Genomic DNA, 19,031 nt, shown 5'->3' on the forward strand with positions numbered 1-19,031 from the left:
GTCTCTCAGTACTTGCTGTGGTCATCATTATCATCAACAGTGAAAATCTTTAGGGCTTTTACCTCGGCCCCCGGTCGCACGAAAATTGTTTATTTCCTTTTATCAATTTATTTAAAATTTCTAACACTCGACTTTTGCTCCATCACACGCACTCGCACTTTTACAATTAATAAAGTAATCAATCGCACCTCTACTTACAATTCTACACGTGTCAATGTTTTTCATCATCATTAATTATTTTTAATTTGTTTATGAATTACGGAACGACGTGCGTCCGGCGCCACGAGGATGAAATTATTGGTGAAATTAAAAAATTCCCGAGATTATATGAAAGAAAATTATTTTCAAGTTTTCCCCGGGATTTTTTTTTTATTCTCTGTGGTCGTAATTATTCTTTTATAAATCTAAGGGTTTCATTTTCCCTTACTCACACTCTCACTTTATATAACAACGAAACAGGCATTAAGATTCTTTTTTTGTTTAATGTCTACCTAACGTATTAATGATTTTCACCATCACTTGTTTCATTATTATTGGTTTATTATTATTTTTTTTTTTTCATTTTTTTAAATTCATTTCCCCATTCGTTTTAACTGCAAAATAATACTGAAGTCCGCACATGGTGCCTATCACAATATGTGTGTCTAGTTTATGGTGAAAAATCTCCATTGAGTTTGATTGCGAGATTTTTCGCGTTCATTTTCGAGATTTTTTTTTTTTTTTTTGTTATCATTCACACATTTTGAAACGCAGTTCGGAGTGAAGTAAATAAATTTTTCTTTAGGTGGAGAGTCGTTGGAGAATTGATTTTTTTTCAGGGTTACAAGGTCAACAGAACGGCCCACCATATTGTTCATCAATTGCACAAAATTGTTCTAACCTAGGAACAAAACAAAATGGCAGTCAATAGCATTTCAAAATTTCCCTTCCAAATTTTCCACTGATTTAATCGCTTACACCTCTCCAAAAACTTCCCAAAAAACCAAATACTAAATTCCCCTCACCATCCGCCATTTTGTCGACATTGCCCTCAAAATGGCGTCACCACTTTCCAGCGAGTCGCCCTAATGAGCGCCTGAAAAAAAAATTCTCCAACTCTTCCCCAGATTGCCGAAAACCCATTTTTCAATCACCCAGTTCACACAATAATTCCATTAATTAATAATCAATAATATCAGTTTGTATTGTACAGGCCCAACCCCCCAATGGCTCCCGAGAAAGCCTGTCACCTCACATATTCCTCCCAACCCTCGAATTTTTATTGTTTCATGCCCTGACATCTCCCCACCCCCCAGTACCAACCCTCTCGAACGAAAAAAAAAGAAAACGTAGTGTTTACTCTGCCCAATAATTTATGAATTACGTTTCTCTGTTTAATAAGTTTTTTTTTTATTTCCTCTTTCAATATGCAATTTGTTTTCTTTCACATTCTCAATTTTTAGCTATCGTAGATTTGTCTGTGGCTATCCCTGATGTGTTATTTACCCTGCGCTTCCGTCTGGTTGTCGAAATAATGGTATTATTTATCATTTTTTACTTTTTATAATTCATTTATTATTTTTTAAAATTATTTAGTCGTCAAACTGTGGTCTACGATTTTGTAATTAAATTGTCCATTAATTAACCTCATTTTCACATTTTTTAATTACTCATTAAAGCGATTTCGCGTTTTCGATTTTTTTTTATCATCATTATTTGGTATATTTATCCTTCATTTATTATCCGTCGAGAGAAAAATCATAATTAAAATGTTTTCTACTTCTTTGGAAAAATTCCACTCCAAATAATTTGTTTCTTCACCTTTTTAAAATGCATGAATTATTTTTTACACAAAAGATGTCCAGTAAAATTATGCAAAAATTATTTACAAAATTGAACAAAAAGAAAAAAAAAAGAAAAATTAAATACTTTTTTACATTGCAGCGATTATTGCACTTGACCCTCTTCGTGCTAATTCTCGCGGGAAATATCGTTTTAATTTAAATTTTCTCATATTTTGTTTTCTCATTTCAACTTTTGCCGTCGAAAAAATGAATGAGAAGTGAGTAAAAATCATGTCATGGGGTGCGTTTTTCCTTCCATTTTTCATTCAACGAAATTCTTAAGCATTGTACGACCCACCCTCACCCCTTTTCAAGAAGTTCCCTTTCAATTTAACCGTTTGCATCTCCCGTAGCGGAGAAAAAAAACGCTAAAGAAGGTGAAAAAAAAAAATGAGTGAAAAAAAAAATATTCTTAAAAGGAGAGAGTCATCTTGTTTTCCTTCCGGGTTTCCTTTCTTGTGCGCTGATCCACCGTAAGAATGTGAAGGATACATTATTTCTCCTATTCACAGTAAGAGAAATGAAGAAAAAAAAAAGTTTTCAAATAAACGAAAGAGAACAAAATAAACTCCATCTTTGATGTTAGAACGAGAGAAACTGGCTTTGTTATTCGGTATGTTTGGTATCTCCCATAAAAAAAAAATGAAAATAAAACAAAACGTTCCGATAATAATAGCACTGATATATCGTTATTACACTCCGTGAAAGTGGAAAAAGTATCCTGCGGTGTTCGGTGCACCGTAGAAAATCCCGTCGATGTAACTCAAATGTCAGACCCGTCTCAATCGATAGCCAAGAAAATTTCCGATCTCAACCTCAGCATTTGACTCAATTCCCCCGAAAACACTCATTAAAACCCAAAATTTTCAAAACTCCCGCAAAAAAAAATCGGGGATTCCCCAAATACTCTCACTGCAGAGCACCCCTCATAGCCTAATCCAAAGATATCCGATTGAAATCCTCCCCGTCATTTTTTCGAAATGGCCAGCAAAAGTAATCGAGAAAGTCAGTCTTAGATCCAAAAAACACTCAACCCCTCCAATAATACAAAAACATGGACGTCGACAATTACAAATAAAGATAATCCCTCATGGCCCTCAGCCTATCTCATTCCGATCCATTCTGCTGCAGTAACGCCGGTGCTGATTGCGGTGGTTGAATACTGTCATGACTCGGCGATGGTGACCGACTCTGTTGTCCAAGATCACTGTTACCACCTGCACTACCCCCCACCCCCTCCAAAGCTTTTTGCTCACTAGGTGGTAAAAGATGTACCATGCTAACAGGAACCGGAAATGCAGCGCCAAAATCAGGGAAAAAACCCTGTGGTAAATTACCACCAACGATAGGATGATGCCCATACGACTCATCACCGGGATGTGGCATACCAAGTGGATGACCCATCTGTGACGGTGGCTGAATGGCCTTGACATTGTTATTCAACGAGTTCATAACTTCACCAGATGCACCAGTGCAGTCTCTCCTGAGTTGCTCGAGCTTGAGACTCTTTCCATACTTTCCCCTGACATACATGAGAAGACTGTTGTACGGTATGCCAAACAGCCGACTAGCCTGCGACGTTGTCATCTTCTTGTTCCAAACGTGCTGAAGTGCTTCCGTAAGCTCAGCATTTGTCCAAGATCTAGGTGGTCCACCCCTCGGTGCACTGTGCTGTCCTTTGGGCCTACCAATGGGCATACCCCTACCGTGCTCAGACCATCTTCTGGCCGATTCACCATCACCCCTGTGCTTCTTTGGTTTTTTGGTAATGTGTTGAGCCGAATTACCACCGAACAATCCCTGAAAGGCTTCCGGCTTGAAGCTATCGTGCAAATCCGTGAGTAATGTACCTCTATCCATACCACCACCGTGTGGAAACAGTCCGCCACTAGCCAATGGTGATACACCATCCATGGGGAATACAGCGACAGATCTTCTTGTGAGTGTCAGTAGCTCCTGATGATAGGGATTGCGATTGTGTCCCTGGGGACTGCCATCGCGATGATGCGCCATTTGGCTCTGATGATTTGGCAGCCACTGTGCGGCAAATTGGCCGAGTGATGTCAGGTACTCGCTTGGATGGTGGGGTGGTGTCAGTGACAGTGACATTGATGGTAAACCCGGTGCGGGTAAATCCTGGAGTGAGCCATCAGGATGGAGACTCGTACCAGTTAGGGGTGATCCACGTGGACTGCTCGCTGCTTCACTCTCAGTCTTGATGCCGTGCTCAGAGGGTAAACCCGGTGATAACGAACGCTTCATCGATAGATTCTCAGCTGTCTCTTCTCGATTTGTCGGCGTTGATGATGAATTTGGTTGGGTTGGGGTGCACGGTGGTTGGGGTGGACCCGATTGTGATTGACCTGGTGTTTGACTGGCCGTTGGTTGACTTGGATTAACGGGAAGTGCACCAGTCAAATTGAGACCACTAGGTGGTGGGCTAAGACTCGCTGGTGGATGGGGTCGGGAGAGATCCTGGGGTATTAACTCACCGGATCTTCGTCGAGGTCGTGCCTGCTTTCGTCTAGGTAGAAGTGGTGAATTGCAGGACTCCCTCAGATCTCGGAGGGAGAAATTCAGGTGGCCCATGTGCGGTAGACGATCGCGTTCCCTCGGATACATCGTTCGAGACTCGCGTTGAACAGAATCGATATCTGGATCGTTGTCAGCTTCCGGGCTCAATCGATCACCCAGATCTGTTGGTGTTTCCACTGGTGTATCTGGTGGTGATGCAGGCCGGGGCTCTGACGACGCTAGACCACGCACCTGAAGACTCTCAGCAGCTCGCATCAGACCGGGCAGCTCTTCACGGCCTACCCTCACTTCACCCCGGTACATGAAGTCAATCAGGGCGGCAACCTCACGACCTGGAAAGTCCTTCAGGACTATCACCGGGTGCTTGCACGGGTGCTCAGCGAATATCCTCTCGAAGAAAGGACTGAAAGCAGACAAATTTCAATGATCAGATATTTTCAACAATATTTATTTCGTATCACATGTGCTTGATCATTTTTTTTCGTTGGATAATTTCGATTATCCTGATTATCCTGATTATCCTGATTACTATAATTTGCTAAACTTATTTTTTATTTACCTGCAGGCACTGAGGACGACCTTGTGCGCCCTGATACTGCTGTCTGAGCACACGAGAGTGACATCGACGAGTATTTCAGCATGCAGAAGTGCTTCAAATGCCTGTAGTATGTGTGTCTGATGATTGTTCCATCGCAGTGAATAATGTGACTGCAGTGCCATACCACCGTCGGGACTCTCCGCGGTGCTCGACATCTTTTTGACTTATTTACACCCGTCGAAGCCACCTTGTTTTATTAAACGTATTATTTACACGTTTAATACGCCTCTTCGATGAATTATCTATCATCGGTCACGATGTGTCTGAAATCAGAGTAAAATTCCATTTTTTATTTATTTATTATCTACGACTCCGGCTATTTAGCACGGAACTGCAATGCTCTAAAGTACTTGTGATGTACATTGTATTAAACTGAGGGGAAGATGTAAAAAATCCGAGACACATACACCCCAGTGGAAAGCGCCTCGGGCACTCTGAAATCGCATCACCATTTTCGTCCGGTATTAGGCAGGTTTGCCTGATCGGGTGATGCCTGATGAGAAACTTATCGAATTTTTATTTAATACAAATAAAAAAACAAATTCGAAATCACTCGAATTTCGGAGAAACTTGGAAGACATGAGGAAGATGAGGAACAAGTCATTTTTAGGATATATGGTATGGTATGAAACGTCAGTGGATGTATCGGTCATATTTACCGATTCATTTATTTTTTTGAAAATGGAAATTTCTTCGATTCGGTTGTTTAATTTATTATCAATTAAATTGGGAGATAAAAAAGAGAGAAAATTGGAATAATGCAGGTGATATGGAGTGGAAGTGACTAGAAGTTCACGAATAGAAATTATTTCCCTCAAATATCACTTTCCGGAAGTTAAGGGGGTGAAAATCATAGACACCGGAAAATTGATGATCTAATTCACGACTCGCGAATTGATTTGTATCAATTAAAACTGGAGATAATGAAAAATGGAAAAATAACAGGGATTTGTGCTCATTAATTTTGCTGTGTATAATTACGGGTTAATGAGGAATAAAATGGAGTGAATGGAGTTGCCGGTATCGGAAAATTTTCTGGTTTTTGAAATCGATAGCGGGTTTATTCAAATTTTCAATTCAATTGGTGAAAACCGTCGGTTTCAGCTCTCGGAATCCCGAGAACGAGAAATCCGCGATCTCGCGCTTTTGTCACACGATTTTTAATCGGCATTCCGTTAATTGGCGATTGAAAATTAATCATAAGGTCGCACTTTTCAACCGCAAATTTAACAAGCATAAATTACAACCCTAGACCCAACGTTTCACCTAGAATCTCACCTCCTCACACACCTGACGATCCGAGTTAAATACACCGACTTAGGCAATCTCTCATTTACGCTCGTAATTAATGACTTCATTAACTAATTTTCCTCGCGCACTTCAGGTTTTCGTCATTCGACGAATCGTTCCGCGATCGCTCGACGCTGACTAAAATCGACGGACGAATCAATCAATCAAACTACCAATTAACCGTTCAATTGAAATGTAACTAAAATTAACAAGTAATTAATACCCAATTTGGAGAGAAAAAGGGAACGGATTCATGACTCAATCATTCATTATTTTCATTCATTGCTAATGAGGAAAAAATCACTCGCGATTCATTATCGATTCATATTTTAAATTAAAATATTCCGATTAATGAATTGTTAGATTTTAATTATATTTCATTGAATGATAATTTTTTTATTCTGCCTCTTATGTTGGATCGAATTAACCACCGATTTAAATTAAAATCAATAACCCAAATTGCCTTCTGCTGTTAAAACCTTTATTCTCATTAAAAAAATATAAATCTTGTCTCATACAATCGGCTGGAGTGGGAAGGAAGAAATAATCCCCGGATTTTTCCCTTTGGTTACCGGAAAATAAAGGGATTGATCAAGTTTTCCATAAAAATTATTCAATCGAAATAACTTGACATGTTCATTAGTTCGCAACGGACATATGGGGAAGATCCGATAATTTGAAAGCTCTTCTATTTGCGATTATTCCTTCGGAATTTTGAGGTCGCGGGCTAATTTTTCTCTATATCACATGTCGCTGAGGTGAAGGAGAGTTTTAGGGATCGTATTTACTTTTATTTGAATTGTACGACTCATACATTCAGGTGTATTATAATCTACTGGGCTCTAACAACACGAACACGTCACTGTGCGCAACGAAAACTGGAGAACAACTTTGTTGTCAAACTCACACGTGCCGGCGCGTGATGAAAAAAAAAGAGATATTACCGGGGGAAAAATATTGGAGCGAAACACAAGGTTTTGTACATGATATTGTGTTGATATTCATCCTGTGTTGTCTTTCAACTTTTCGCTTCTTTTTCTGAGAATGACGTGACGAGTGTGTGGCAGGTATGTGGGGGCCGGAATAAATTTTTTTTCCCCTTTTAATTCCATCTTTTTGTTAATTCCATACAACATTCGCTATTCAGGAAAGCAATCGGAAAATATTTCTGCAAATTATTCCTGCAAATGTAATGAAAATGCTTTTGATAGAGAAAAAATCGCGGAAATCGGTTTTCATTTTTCCCCCCGGTTTTTTTTAGCCTCGAATTTTTGGCGGAAATTGTCTACTTTTTTTTGGGGGAGTGATTTTTTTATTGTCGAGGGGCGATGGGTTTTTTCATAATTTTTTGGGGGGTGAGTGGGGGTTAATTGGGGGTTTGAAAATTTTTTGGAACTCTCGTTGTTCACTTCACCGTCACTCGGGGATGATAAACGTCAGTGATACACACACGTACCCAAAAAATAAAATAAAATTGTAAAATCACCGAGTGACTCGCCCCCCTCCCTCTCCACCTCGTCTATGTTTTTCTGCACGCGATGGACAAATTTATTTTTCTCGTTTATCAACTCGAAGACTCGTGACTTGCGGCGTCGCGCCACGACCGTCGGGGATCGATCAAACTCGGTATTAATTGCGTCCCCAAACTGAAAACAAACATCAACCAAAAAATCACCGTATCCCATCCCCCCAAAACCGCCCCCGCACTAAAATACATTTTTTTAAATCCACATACCACAGCTATCAGTCACCGTTCCTGTAGTTCCCGCGTGGCAAACTTTTCGCGCCACACAAAATTCACCAGCTGACAGCCGTTCTCCACTCAAAATCCCCCGTCACCCCGCGAAAATCCCCCAAAGATCATGCGGCACACAAAAAAAAAAGCGCGCCAAAAAAAAAAAATATCACAAACTCAAGAAAAAAAAAAATCACTACACACACCTCAGCACACGTTCTCTACAATTTAAATTTCCAAAGTCACACCTCCAAAAATCGCCCACTGTAGTCCTCCCCCCCACCCCCGCAAATTTTCAAAAACTCCCGAAATGTTTCGCACTAGTCGCCACACAATATTGCACCACAGCCCCAAAAAAAATTCCTAGAAACCACTGAAAAATTCCCCAGAACGTCACATGAGTGTGAACATGAGTCGGGGGGTTGGCGCACTGAACTGAAAATATTGCCCCCGAAATGGGGGGGGGAGAAAAATAATCGGGTGAAAAAAGTGACGTAAACCCCCGGTGGGACCTCGAGTTGTTGCTCGTGCGATTGAAACGTGTGTTCTGAGGTGGGGGGATATTATGGTTTTGGAAACGAGACGGCGTCGGCGACTGCCGATGAGTGAATGCGCTGTGACGTTAGGCGCCCCACCTAATACCCCCCAGGTTGTACTGTACTTCCCTTTCCCATACACACACGTACGCATCCCCACCCAAGAGATCACCACACGTTTTTGTGTGTGTGTCCATGTGCCTCGGAAACTCACTTTCTATCTTCCACATTCACATTACCCCCCCAACAAGTCGCTTTCTCACTCCACCTGCCCACACGAGTGTGACTATGTACTCGGCCTCCTTAACCCCGCCCCCCTGTCCACCCATTTTAGCCACCCAAACCAACCCACCCACCCACCCACTTGGAGAACTCGACGAGCAGTTGATTCTTACGGGCTATTTTTTTTTATTCTCCATCGCTACCGAATTTTCGCGGGTTTTATCATCATTTCGGAGGGGGTTGGGGACAGGGGGCTGGGTCATGGAGGCTGGGCTTTCAGCCCCCCGGGGAGGGGGCAAGTTTACGAAGAATTTCGATGGTTTTTGGGGGCGCTATTTTTTGCAGAACGTACAGGGACCGGGCCGGAATTTTGAATTTTTTTTATTACAGGGGATTGGTTTTGGGGGTTTTTTAAAAATATGAATTTCGAGGACTGGGGGGTACAGGTGATTTTATTTTTCTGGGGAAATTGTTTTTTCAGGTTTTCTTGGGAAGAAATTGAAGACTTGAAGATGGATGATTTAGTTATAAAATATATCATGGGCTCATGGAAAATTTATGTGAAGTTTCAGAGGCTGGAATGAAATTTCCTTCATGTGCCAGGTTCAAATTTCGTTTCTATTTTTCCGAGTAGAAACATTGAACATTTTTGACGGTTCGAATATTCGTGAGTGACTACTGGAATTCGGCAATGGTTCCAGCCTCCTCCAAAAACAAATATAAAATCTCCGGCTGAATAAAACCGCAAAAAAACGAATTTCCCCCGCGACCATTAAATCCACACCGCAATTTCCGCGCCCGCCAAAATTCCCCAATTGTTCAAATGAAAAAAATTTCCCCTCCCAGACTAAAAAAAAAAAAAAACCACAAAAATAAAGTCATCCCTACCTTGACCTGCGCTCCGACGATCACCAGTTTTCTCTCACTTTCACAAAAATTCTCACAATTTCCCACACAATTTTTTTGGCACTGAAAATCACTTGGCTTGGGTCAATGAAGGGCACCGGGTTTCCTCCACGTGTGATCCGGAGCTTGACCAGTATCCCCCTGGTACCACTTGGTCCCCCGGGTCTCCATGCACCACAGAACTCCACCAAAATCCACAAGAATCACCAATTAACCGAAGAATCCTGCACCACTGAATATTCAAAGTTTCGCGCGCACACACGATTTTTCAAAATGATAAACAATTATTGGGTGTATGTACAGTTGGATGCGGCTGACTCCTAGTGCGGTCGCGTTATGACTGCCCTTCGCAACCGATTCGGCTTTGCCCGGTGGTTACCAATGTTGAGGAGAAAGAGACGAAGGAGTCCCACCTCCTTTGGCCACCTCCATCCCTGGGTACCAGCCCACTCGGACCCCCCCTCCCCTTTCTTTCTCACTCAGTTGTACAGCATTTCCACGTACAGTATATTCCTCGGACGGCTACGGTCTCCTCTCCTCTGATCAGAGCCCATCTTCCCCCTCCTCCACGTGGATCGTCAGGTTTTCCCGGTAATGTCGCATGTCAAGGGTGTTTACATCGCATGTCGTGTAATCTGTCGATTAAAAATTCCAGGAAAATGTTCTTTATAAGATTTTCCTTTTGGCATCGATTGGCTGAATGTGTAATGTCGGTGTCAGGATTTTCCGGTAATGTCGCATGTCGTGTAATCTGTCGATTAAAAATTCCAGAAAAATGTTCTTCATAAGATTTTCCTTTGGCCACCGATTGCCTGAATGTGTAATGTCGGTGCCAGGATTTTCCGGTAATGTCGCATGTCGTGTAATCTGTCGATTAAAAATTCCAGAAAAATGTTTTTCATGAGATTTTCTTTTGGCCACCGATTGCCTGCATGTGTAATGTCGGTGCCAGGATTTTCCGGTAATGTCGCATGTCGTGTAATCTGTCGATTAAAAATTCCAGGGAAATGTAAAATAAAATTCATTGATCCACGATTTCAAGAAAATCCTTGCCAAATATATATCTCGTGCTTTGAACTGTGTCTGGGCGATATTTTATGTCAGATCAGGTGGCCAATAACTTTTCCCGGAAAATTCAATGTCGCATGTCGGAGAAAAGGCAAAATTCACACCGGATGTCGAACGATTTATTGTTGGAAAATTCGCAGAAAATTTTGACCAGTGAAATTAGGAGGAGGAGGGGCAGCAGTAATGGGCGGATTGTTGAGGGATATTGCAGGTTCCAACATGTTTTCCACGACATCAATCGGCGGAAAATTCGGTGAAAACCTTGCATGACTGGCGAGACAAACAAACACCACGCGTTCTTACAAGATAACTATAATATCCAACTTCCGATTCATCCGAATTAATAGTTAATTATCTCCAGTAGTCTGCACTCATTCAATTCGAAAATAGCTCTATTCAGAATATTTCCTACAGACAGGCCCTTTAGTCTTTCAGCCATCAATACAAATCCCCACTCAATGCTCAACAATTGCATTTCAAGATATAAATATTTTGTTCCTTTCATCCCGATATGATTGTTCTATCGAGATATATTCTGACGTACCAAATTGTTTTTGTCATGATAAAATTTTTCATGACAATAAAAAATAAAATGAATGCGTGAAGAATAAATTGAAATAAAATGATAAAAATAAAAATAAAAATAGAAATAAAAATAATAGAAAATAAATCTGATGCGTAGATGAGAGATGTAGAGTTAGCCTGACGCATACCTCCGGGTATGACTCATTGAATAGTTAAAGTAAGTATGATGAGAGGGGAGGGTGAGTATTAGGGTATCCAGGTACACCTGTCCCGTCTCCGGCACCTGTACCCTTGCCCCCGAAAACTCATACCCTCACCCCGGTAGTAAAATTTAACCTGACAACAAGGAGACACGAGGAAGGTGTCCCCCCAGGTGGTCCCACAATAACCATATATACCCTGTCCCGTTTTTGTGAGGCCCCGGGCCCAGTTTCCACGACCTCAAAACGCCTTGAGACCCCCTCAGGCTAATCTACCCCACCTTTTTTTTTTTCTCTCTCCTCATGCAGTGACAAATTCTACCTTCCCAGGGACACGTTAATTATTTACTTATAATTAAATTTTATTGCACTTCACGTTTGGCCGATTTATTGGCTGTCGGGAGGCCATTTTGGATATGGCGGAGGGATTTTATGAAGGGGTGTGTGATGCTCGAGATATTCTTTTCCGATTTTTCCGCTTTTTTTTTCTGGCGAATGGACGCGTCGGAAGCGGAAAGCCGTCAATGCCATTTTTGGGCATGTACGTTTGTCTTTATCTATATGTATTTGGGTATATAGGAAGATGATAATAAGAAGAATAACCGATGTGTAATAAAGATTGGCGAATATTCGTACTCCCCACGCGCAAAAATTACGAATTTATCTTAAAATTTGATATAATATTCAATTCTTCAATAATAAAATATAATTAAACATTTTTATTTATACATAATTACGATAGGATTATCATTATTAACATCTATAGTCTCGATGACTTGCAGAAATAATATTCATGAAAATACTGACTTCTCCTAATTAAATAATAAATCAATCAATCAATTGGCGATTTTATTTTATTAAATTATTGTACAATTTTTATTAAATTATTTTCTAGTGTAAATTTACTTGGCATAAGTAATATTTTTTTTCGAGGGTCCGGAATGTCCCAGTGACTACCTGGGGATGTGGAAAAACAATGAACGAGAAATGTATGGGATAAACTCATGCAGATGTTGAATTGGTGACGGGCAGGGGTTATGTTCGGAAAGATATGCAAATGGCTGACTATGCCATGTTGCCACGTATCATTCCTTGATGGTGGGAAATGGCTCTCAAATTTAAACCCCTGAATAATTGATATTTCGGTTACTCATCTTGGGAATCTCGGCTTCATCCAGAGAAATACACGGGGATAATTACTCCGTACAATATTTATAATCCAAATCTTTATGACCGGGATATCATTTTTTTTTTTGCGGAATTATATCTTAAATATATCCAACTTATATTTTAATATATTGATAATATATTGATGCAGGGGGTGGGATATATCTGCCGGGGTAATATATAATCGAAATATATCTCTTAATATATTTTTTGACGATATATTTCCGACGTATATCGGGATATAATTGACAGATATTTTTTCCGTGTCGGTATTAAATAAATTTTATTTAATTCAATTTATTTATTTAACAATCGAATGACAATCGAAAAATCGGATGAACATTTTGTGGAGAATTTGGCGCGTCCATTGCAATTGTTTATATATATTTCTGTATATTTAGGTATACCTAAACCTAACCTTTGATATATTTATTTATATGAAAATATATTAAATTAATCCGACGAGCTGAAGATTGTGATAGTATTTTAGGAATAAGATCGCAATAGATTCCGGAGAGATTTCGTTGCGTGAATTTTTTTTGTTAAAGGCAGAAATAAAATATTGTTTATAACTTTTTTTTTTTGCACTTTTGGGGATTAGAAAGTGGATGAAATTGGAATTGATTTTTCATTTCTCGGGAGATGGGCTGAGAACAAAGGGCGTTCGATTCCGCGCACTTCAGAGGAGTTTTAAGACGCGAAAGAATTTTTTTTTCGAATAAAGGTCCATAAAAGGATTACGACCCTTTTACCAGGTTGAATTTATTTTCAAAATGTGGTGATTAAGTTTTTAAAATATCTTCAAAATTGAGGCAAGGGGATTTTTTGAGTCTTGGCGGAATTTGTGGATGAACAAATCGTTTTTTAGTGAATGTTCAAATGGATTTATGAGCGATAATTCCATTCGGCACTTTTCAAATTCAGGAGAAAATATGTGCGGGTTTAAAACTGTGAGAATAAACATGGCGAATGCTCTCCGACCTCGCCGTTCTCATTTGCATACGCCAATACTTTCAAATAACAATTCTTTCCTCCATTTTCTTCTACGGTATCACGAAAATTCCGCGTTTATCGCTAAAAACTCGTGGAAAATCATTTTAACATTCGATTTTTAGCATGAGAATATCTCTGAACAGACCATCGATTAATCGATCTTTCCCGAGTGGTCGAAATTAATTATTTAAATAATTTATCTTTTTATTCTAAACTCGAAAAAAATGAAAAAGTCAATATATTGAGTCGCGGAAATCCTCAAGTGTCTTTTCCCTACTTTTCAAGTCTTACAAAGGGAATTGTTAATGCAATTTAATTATTTACTCCTCCTAAGCCTTGAAGAAAAATTTACAAGAAACTAAACAATCCCCTGAAACAATCCCTCAATAATTACGAAGTCCAATTTTCTGTAGCTAAATCTTGAAAAGTTTCGATAATAAAAAAAATCTCTGTTAGGATTTTCACGGAGATTTTCAGCGTCTAGTATTGTTCCTCCAAATTAAAAAAAAATATGGCAAACTCCAAAATTCCCCTTCGTTAATAAATAAATTATAAATTCCCCATAACAAATCCCCAAAAACTCTCAAACCTCTCCAGTCCTTCTCCCATCCAAAAAAAATCATGTTTGCCTCCAAAAAAAAAATCTCTCCCACCCGAATTCCGCTCCAAAATTCCTTTCAAACAATAATTCAAACAAAAATAATCCCCAACCATCCCCCGCACTGAAAAATCCCCGAAATCACCCCTAAACTCCAAAAAAAATTCCTCACCCTTTTCCCAAAAATTCGCACATCAACTCCATCCTCAAAAAAACTCCAAAAATCCCCATTTCACCCCATCGACACACCAAAAAATCCCCAAAAAAATCCAGCCCCACGTCTCCTCTTCAACCCCACCCCCGACCCCCCTGACAAAAATTCCCCGCCAAAAAAATCCTGGAAAATGGAGCCCATCACATTTTATCTCACCGTTCCGAATGTATTTTTTAATTATTGATTTTAATGACGAGGGGGGAAAAATACCAGTGGCACAACGCCATCTTGGATGCTGGGCGGAGTATAAGAAGCGGCCCCTACTTCTCTCTTTTCTCCTCTCTCATTTCATTTTCCCCCCCAAATCGTCTCACTCTTTCTTTGCCGCCAAGTTATAAACCTCTCTTTTCTCTTCCACCAACACCCCCTTACCCCCCCATTCCACCCCCCTCTGCCCACTGGTCCCCCTCTCAACACCATCCCCCTCGTTCCCCCTACCCCTCTCGCTCATTCTCCCCCTTTTTTCCCTTCCGCTCGCGTTGTCGTCGTTCACCGACGCTTTTCCTTCTTTGCACGGCCCCCACGTTACCCTCCTACCGCACATTTTTCCCTTCTTAATACTCAGAGATAGACAGATGATAATTAAGAAAGCTACGGGATGCGTGGAGACAACGAATCGAGGGTAAAAATGAAAAACAAAAATAAAATGTGTGAAAAATTGAGTTTTTTTTTTGGTTTGGTGGTGGAGGGGGTTGGGGCGTGGGGGGTTCGTTTGTCATTGGGGAGGATTTTAGATGAATGTGAGATATTTGAAATTTTTTTTTATTTTTCATGATTTTTTATGTTGTTCTTTGATTTTTTTTTTTTTTAATCGGTTTTTCGCGGTTTTTTTGGCGGTGAGGGTTTGTATCTAGGTCTGGGGATTTTTATGAGTGCAAAACGCTGGAGAGATTTTTTTTTTTCACCGGCTTTCGTGCAGAGTTTGTTGTTGTTTTTTGATGTTGTTTCTGGGTGTGAATTTTTGGTAATGGAGGCTTGTTTGCAGATCTGGGGGTCCGGCGATTGTAGAACCCTTGACAGGATTTTTTTCGATCGGCCTGGCAAATTTTATTTATTTTATTTTCCCTTTTTGTTGTTGCTTTTTCCGTTGTTTTTGGGTGTGCTTTTGTTGCTGCAGGTTCCCATGGCGATGTGGGGATTTTGAGGACTGCAAAATGGACAGGATTTTCGACGGGGTTCGATAAAGTTTCTTGTTGCTATATATTTTTGTTGTTTTTTTTGTCATATCACATTTTTTTGCGCCAATTTTCAATCAACTTTTCGATTCACTGTAAAATCAACTGGCGAACACTCGCGTCACTCAATCGTAGTCCAATAAATACTATAATTTATTTTGTTGTAAAAATAAAATGATCACCGAAAATTCACAATTAAAATTTACACTTTTACTGTCAATTGCTCTAATAATAAATATCATAAATTGTTTATTGTTATTTGTATCGCATTTCATGCCTCGACGATTCTATTTCGTCGAATAGTATAATTGTTATAAAATTTATAGGAAATAGGGTTTAATCGGGGCGATACTATGCAAATAAATTTGGCAGAGGAAAAAATTAATTATCCAATAGTGGACAATAAAAAAAAGCACTCGGTGCGATTTATTTTGTCAACAACACATGAACTGGCTATTGATTTTGTCATTACAATCGGTCCAACCCATGAGAATAAACTTGAGGGCGTATTTCTTCAAGGATGGAGAAAACTCCCGACTGATCTTCGAGGGGTGGAAAAATAACATGGCGGATCCGGAACGAATTCTCCACCAGTTTTAACTCACGCCATAATGATTTTTACCGCTTTTTTTTTTCACAATTTTATCTGAATTTTTATTCAACAACAATTAAATCGCGTGTGATAATTTTTTATTAAAATTCCATTAAAAATTCGGTCAATTATCAATTTTGCAAATTTTTTAAAGATTTTTCCCGGAACAAAATCCACTTTTTCAGAGCTCATTATTTATTTTGTTAATTATTTGTTATTAACAATTTTTATGGATTATTTTATTGTGTACATAGTGGATCCATATAAAAAATATATAACTGTCAGAATATATATTTTCCCATATAGAAAATGAGATCGGTTTTCGTGTTTTAATTGTGTTTTTAATTTATTACTCCGACGCATCCCCGCGACGGGCTAAACCGAGAAAACTATTTCAATATTTTTTTTAATGAAAAAAAACTGTGGGTCAGAAATCGAAAAATAATGGCATGAAAATTCAGTTGAACTATTACAAAATTGAATTCTCCATCCTCTGAAAAAAAAAAAATGACTTGTCACTGTAATTATTCCAAGAGCAGCCGCCCATCCACCCCCACAAATAAAAAATTAATTGAATCTGTCAGCAAATGATCGAACGATTTTCCCCCGAAATCCAAAAACTCAATAAAACGAATTCTCACGTATCTCCAGGTCGTTCCCATAAGAGAGCCCAAGATAAAAAAAAAAAAAAATTGTCATCACCTGGTGTATTTCCCAATCGCCTTATTCACCTTTTTTGAATACCAGAATAAATTTCCTTACGGACATTGAAAAAGGGTTGGTGGGAACATTAATCAAAGAAGACCGAGGTGAATGAATAATAAAGAATAAAAGAAAAAAAAAAGTATTTTTTATTGTACTTTGGGATGCTCGCGAGAGGGGCCACCCCAGTGTGAATTAATTAGCCGGGTGCCTACAGGGCGCAACCAAAACATCTAGTCACTTCTCACTGATCAATAAAACTCACCCATTGAGACACTAAATTAACTCAAAAAAAAATTCATCTTACGTCGCCCTAACCATCAGCTCGTACCCGCCATTTTCACTGTCATACTCAACCCAACACTTCAACTACCAATCCCCCTCTCTCCACCCCGTGTTCCCCCTTTCCCCCCATTATCATGCACCCAAAATATTTTTCGACAAAATCAAAATAATCATTATAATTGAAATATATCAATTACAATAGACCAGATCCCCAACGCCCCCCACCACCAAAAATGATAGCTGTTTTTTGTAATTATAATTTTTAAGAATAATATAAATGTAATAATAAATATTTGTGATGTGGAATTGTTAGTGATTGAATTGTTTATAAAGTAATCCGAGATTTTGGAATGAACCCCCAAAATCTGCCACCCCTCTTTTACCTTGGCGGCCCCCCCCACGGGGGGTTGGCGGTTGTAGAGAAAAAAAATTGCAAAACTTTTTAACGACTCCTCCAAAAGGCGAAACCGTAAGACAAAAGTTAACAATTGCCCCTAAAAACACACAATTAAATCCACCCATATGGTTGCCATGACGAGCTAATATCAAAAGGAAGTCTTCCCCCCTATCTACCCTGGCCGAATGCGGAGAAAGGCAAAGGTGGAAATTGCGTGAGTAAGAAAGTTGGAAACGACTCTGTGTACTCGGTAAGAGAGCGATAATTATGGATCGCACGATGAAGTCCTCCCCCCCACCGAAACACACACACACACATAAAAAAAAAAAATGTATGTTACATTTTACTAGAAAATGCCAGGAGATGTAGATACACGCAACAAAGGAACAAGAAGGGGAGGACATGCATAAAAGCTTCGGTTCACATTTCTTTTTTTTCTTAGAGCACTAACACATAAACAAATTCACAAACACATGGAGAAAAGTTTTACGGGTGGAAGATAGAAGGACCCTCCTCCCCCTTTTATGATGGGTTAGGCCGAGCGTTGATGAGTATTAGGGCTGGGAGAAAATTAATGCACGCATACAGAGGCGGAAGAGATAAAAAAAAAAATTGCTTTTTGTAAGGAGAGAGTGGGTCTTTGAGAGCGTTATTCAGTGAGTCAGTGAGTTTTTGTTGGTGGGAGTGAGCAATTTTGTTTGTTTGATGATCAGCAGTGACGAATGTTAAGAATATTTATTTTGTTCTGATAGGGGTCCAACGTTTCGTCGGTGAGCGTGAATAATTCTCTTATTTCTGCACTCATTCATTAACCCTGATTAACAATTACGGATTTTAGAGACTGCGGTTGTTTATTGTTTTCGATTTTTTATCATTATTCTTGTTTTATTTTTACGCGATAAATATAAATGCAGCCACTCGATAATTTAAATCACTCATGTCATCATATAATTATTCCTTTCATCCTGATCAACAGCTTATTCTCGTCACCATTGTTTCCATTTCAATCCTCCAATCTGTCTTTTCCTCTTATCTCGCCCCCTCCCCCCACCTACTTCTTATCATCCAAAGGTTCCACCCGCCAAAAAAGATCCGAATCCCCATCAATCCGAAATATGGAAACCACAATAAAATAAAAATTAACCGCTCCGACACCCCCTCTGCCCCCCAGGCCCCCCCTGAATTAATTAAGAAATTCACCCTCAGATTTTTATTTTGTTGTACATTTCCTCTTCCTCTCATTTCTCTTCTCACTCTTTATCTTTATCCTAAAGAGGATGAGGAGGCTAAAGAGGTGGAGGGGGTGGCGCGGGCCCACGGGTCGAGGGGGGGGCGGGAGGTAAGGTTAGTAGTACAGTGTATGTGTATGTATATGCCTACTTCGTTATACGACAAGTATAAGAGGCAGAGAAGCACCGAGACTTTTATTGATCGCCTGGCAAAAACTCAGGAACCCTCATTTCGTGCTAC

General features: G+C 39.6%; 1 protein-coding gene across 2 annotated transcripts; it reads right to left on the minus strand.

Moving 5' to 3' along the window:
* Window positions 1-537: 537 nt before the first annotated feature.
* lov (jim lovell) lies at window positions 538-9,954 on the minus strand. Of its 2 annotated transcripts, none has more exons than XM_011309080.1 (3): window positions 9,628-9,954; window positions 4,918-5,219; window positions 538-4,761 (listed from the first exon to the last, which is right to left on the minus strand). In XM_011309080.1, exons 2-3 carry the CDS (start codon window positions 5,109-5,111, stop codon window positions 2,931-2,933), a joined length of 2,025 nt encoding a protein of 674 aa, XP_011307382.1. In that variant the 5' UTR covers window positions 5,112-5,219; window positions 9,628-9,954; the 3' UTR covers window positions 538-2,930. The 2 variants fall into 2 exon arrangements, with proteins under 2 accessions (XP_011307382.1, XP_011307381.1); XM_011309079.1 differs by lacking the exon at window positions 9,628-9,954 and adding an exon at window positions 7,982-8,233.
* Window positions 9,955-19,031: the final 9,077 nt, after the last annotated feature.

The sequence above is a fragment of the Fopius arisanus genome, unplaced genomic scaffold, assembly GCF_000806365.1.
Source record: "Fopius arisanus strain USDA-PBARC FA_bdor unplaced genomic scaffold, ASM80636v1 scaffold00064, whole genome shotgun sequence".
Classification (NCBI taxonomy): domain Eukaryota; kingdom Metazoa; phylum Arthropoda; class Insecta; order Hymenoptera; family Braconidae; genus Fopius; species Fopius arisanus.

Bases quoted from the DNA above. Each gene is read 5' to 3' on its own strand.
- lov (XM_011309080.1), bottom strand. From the start codon at position 5,111: ATGTCGAGCACCGCGGAGAGTCCCGACGGTGGTATGGCACTGCAGTCA. The intron at 4,762-4,917 runs GTAAATAAAAAA...GTCTGCTTTCAG, and splicing joins GTCGTCCTCAGTGCCTGCAG to TCCTTTCTTCGAGAGGATAT.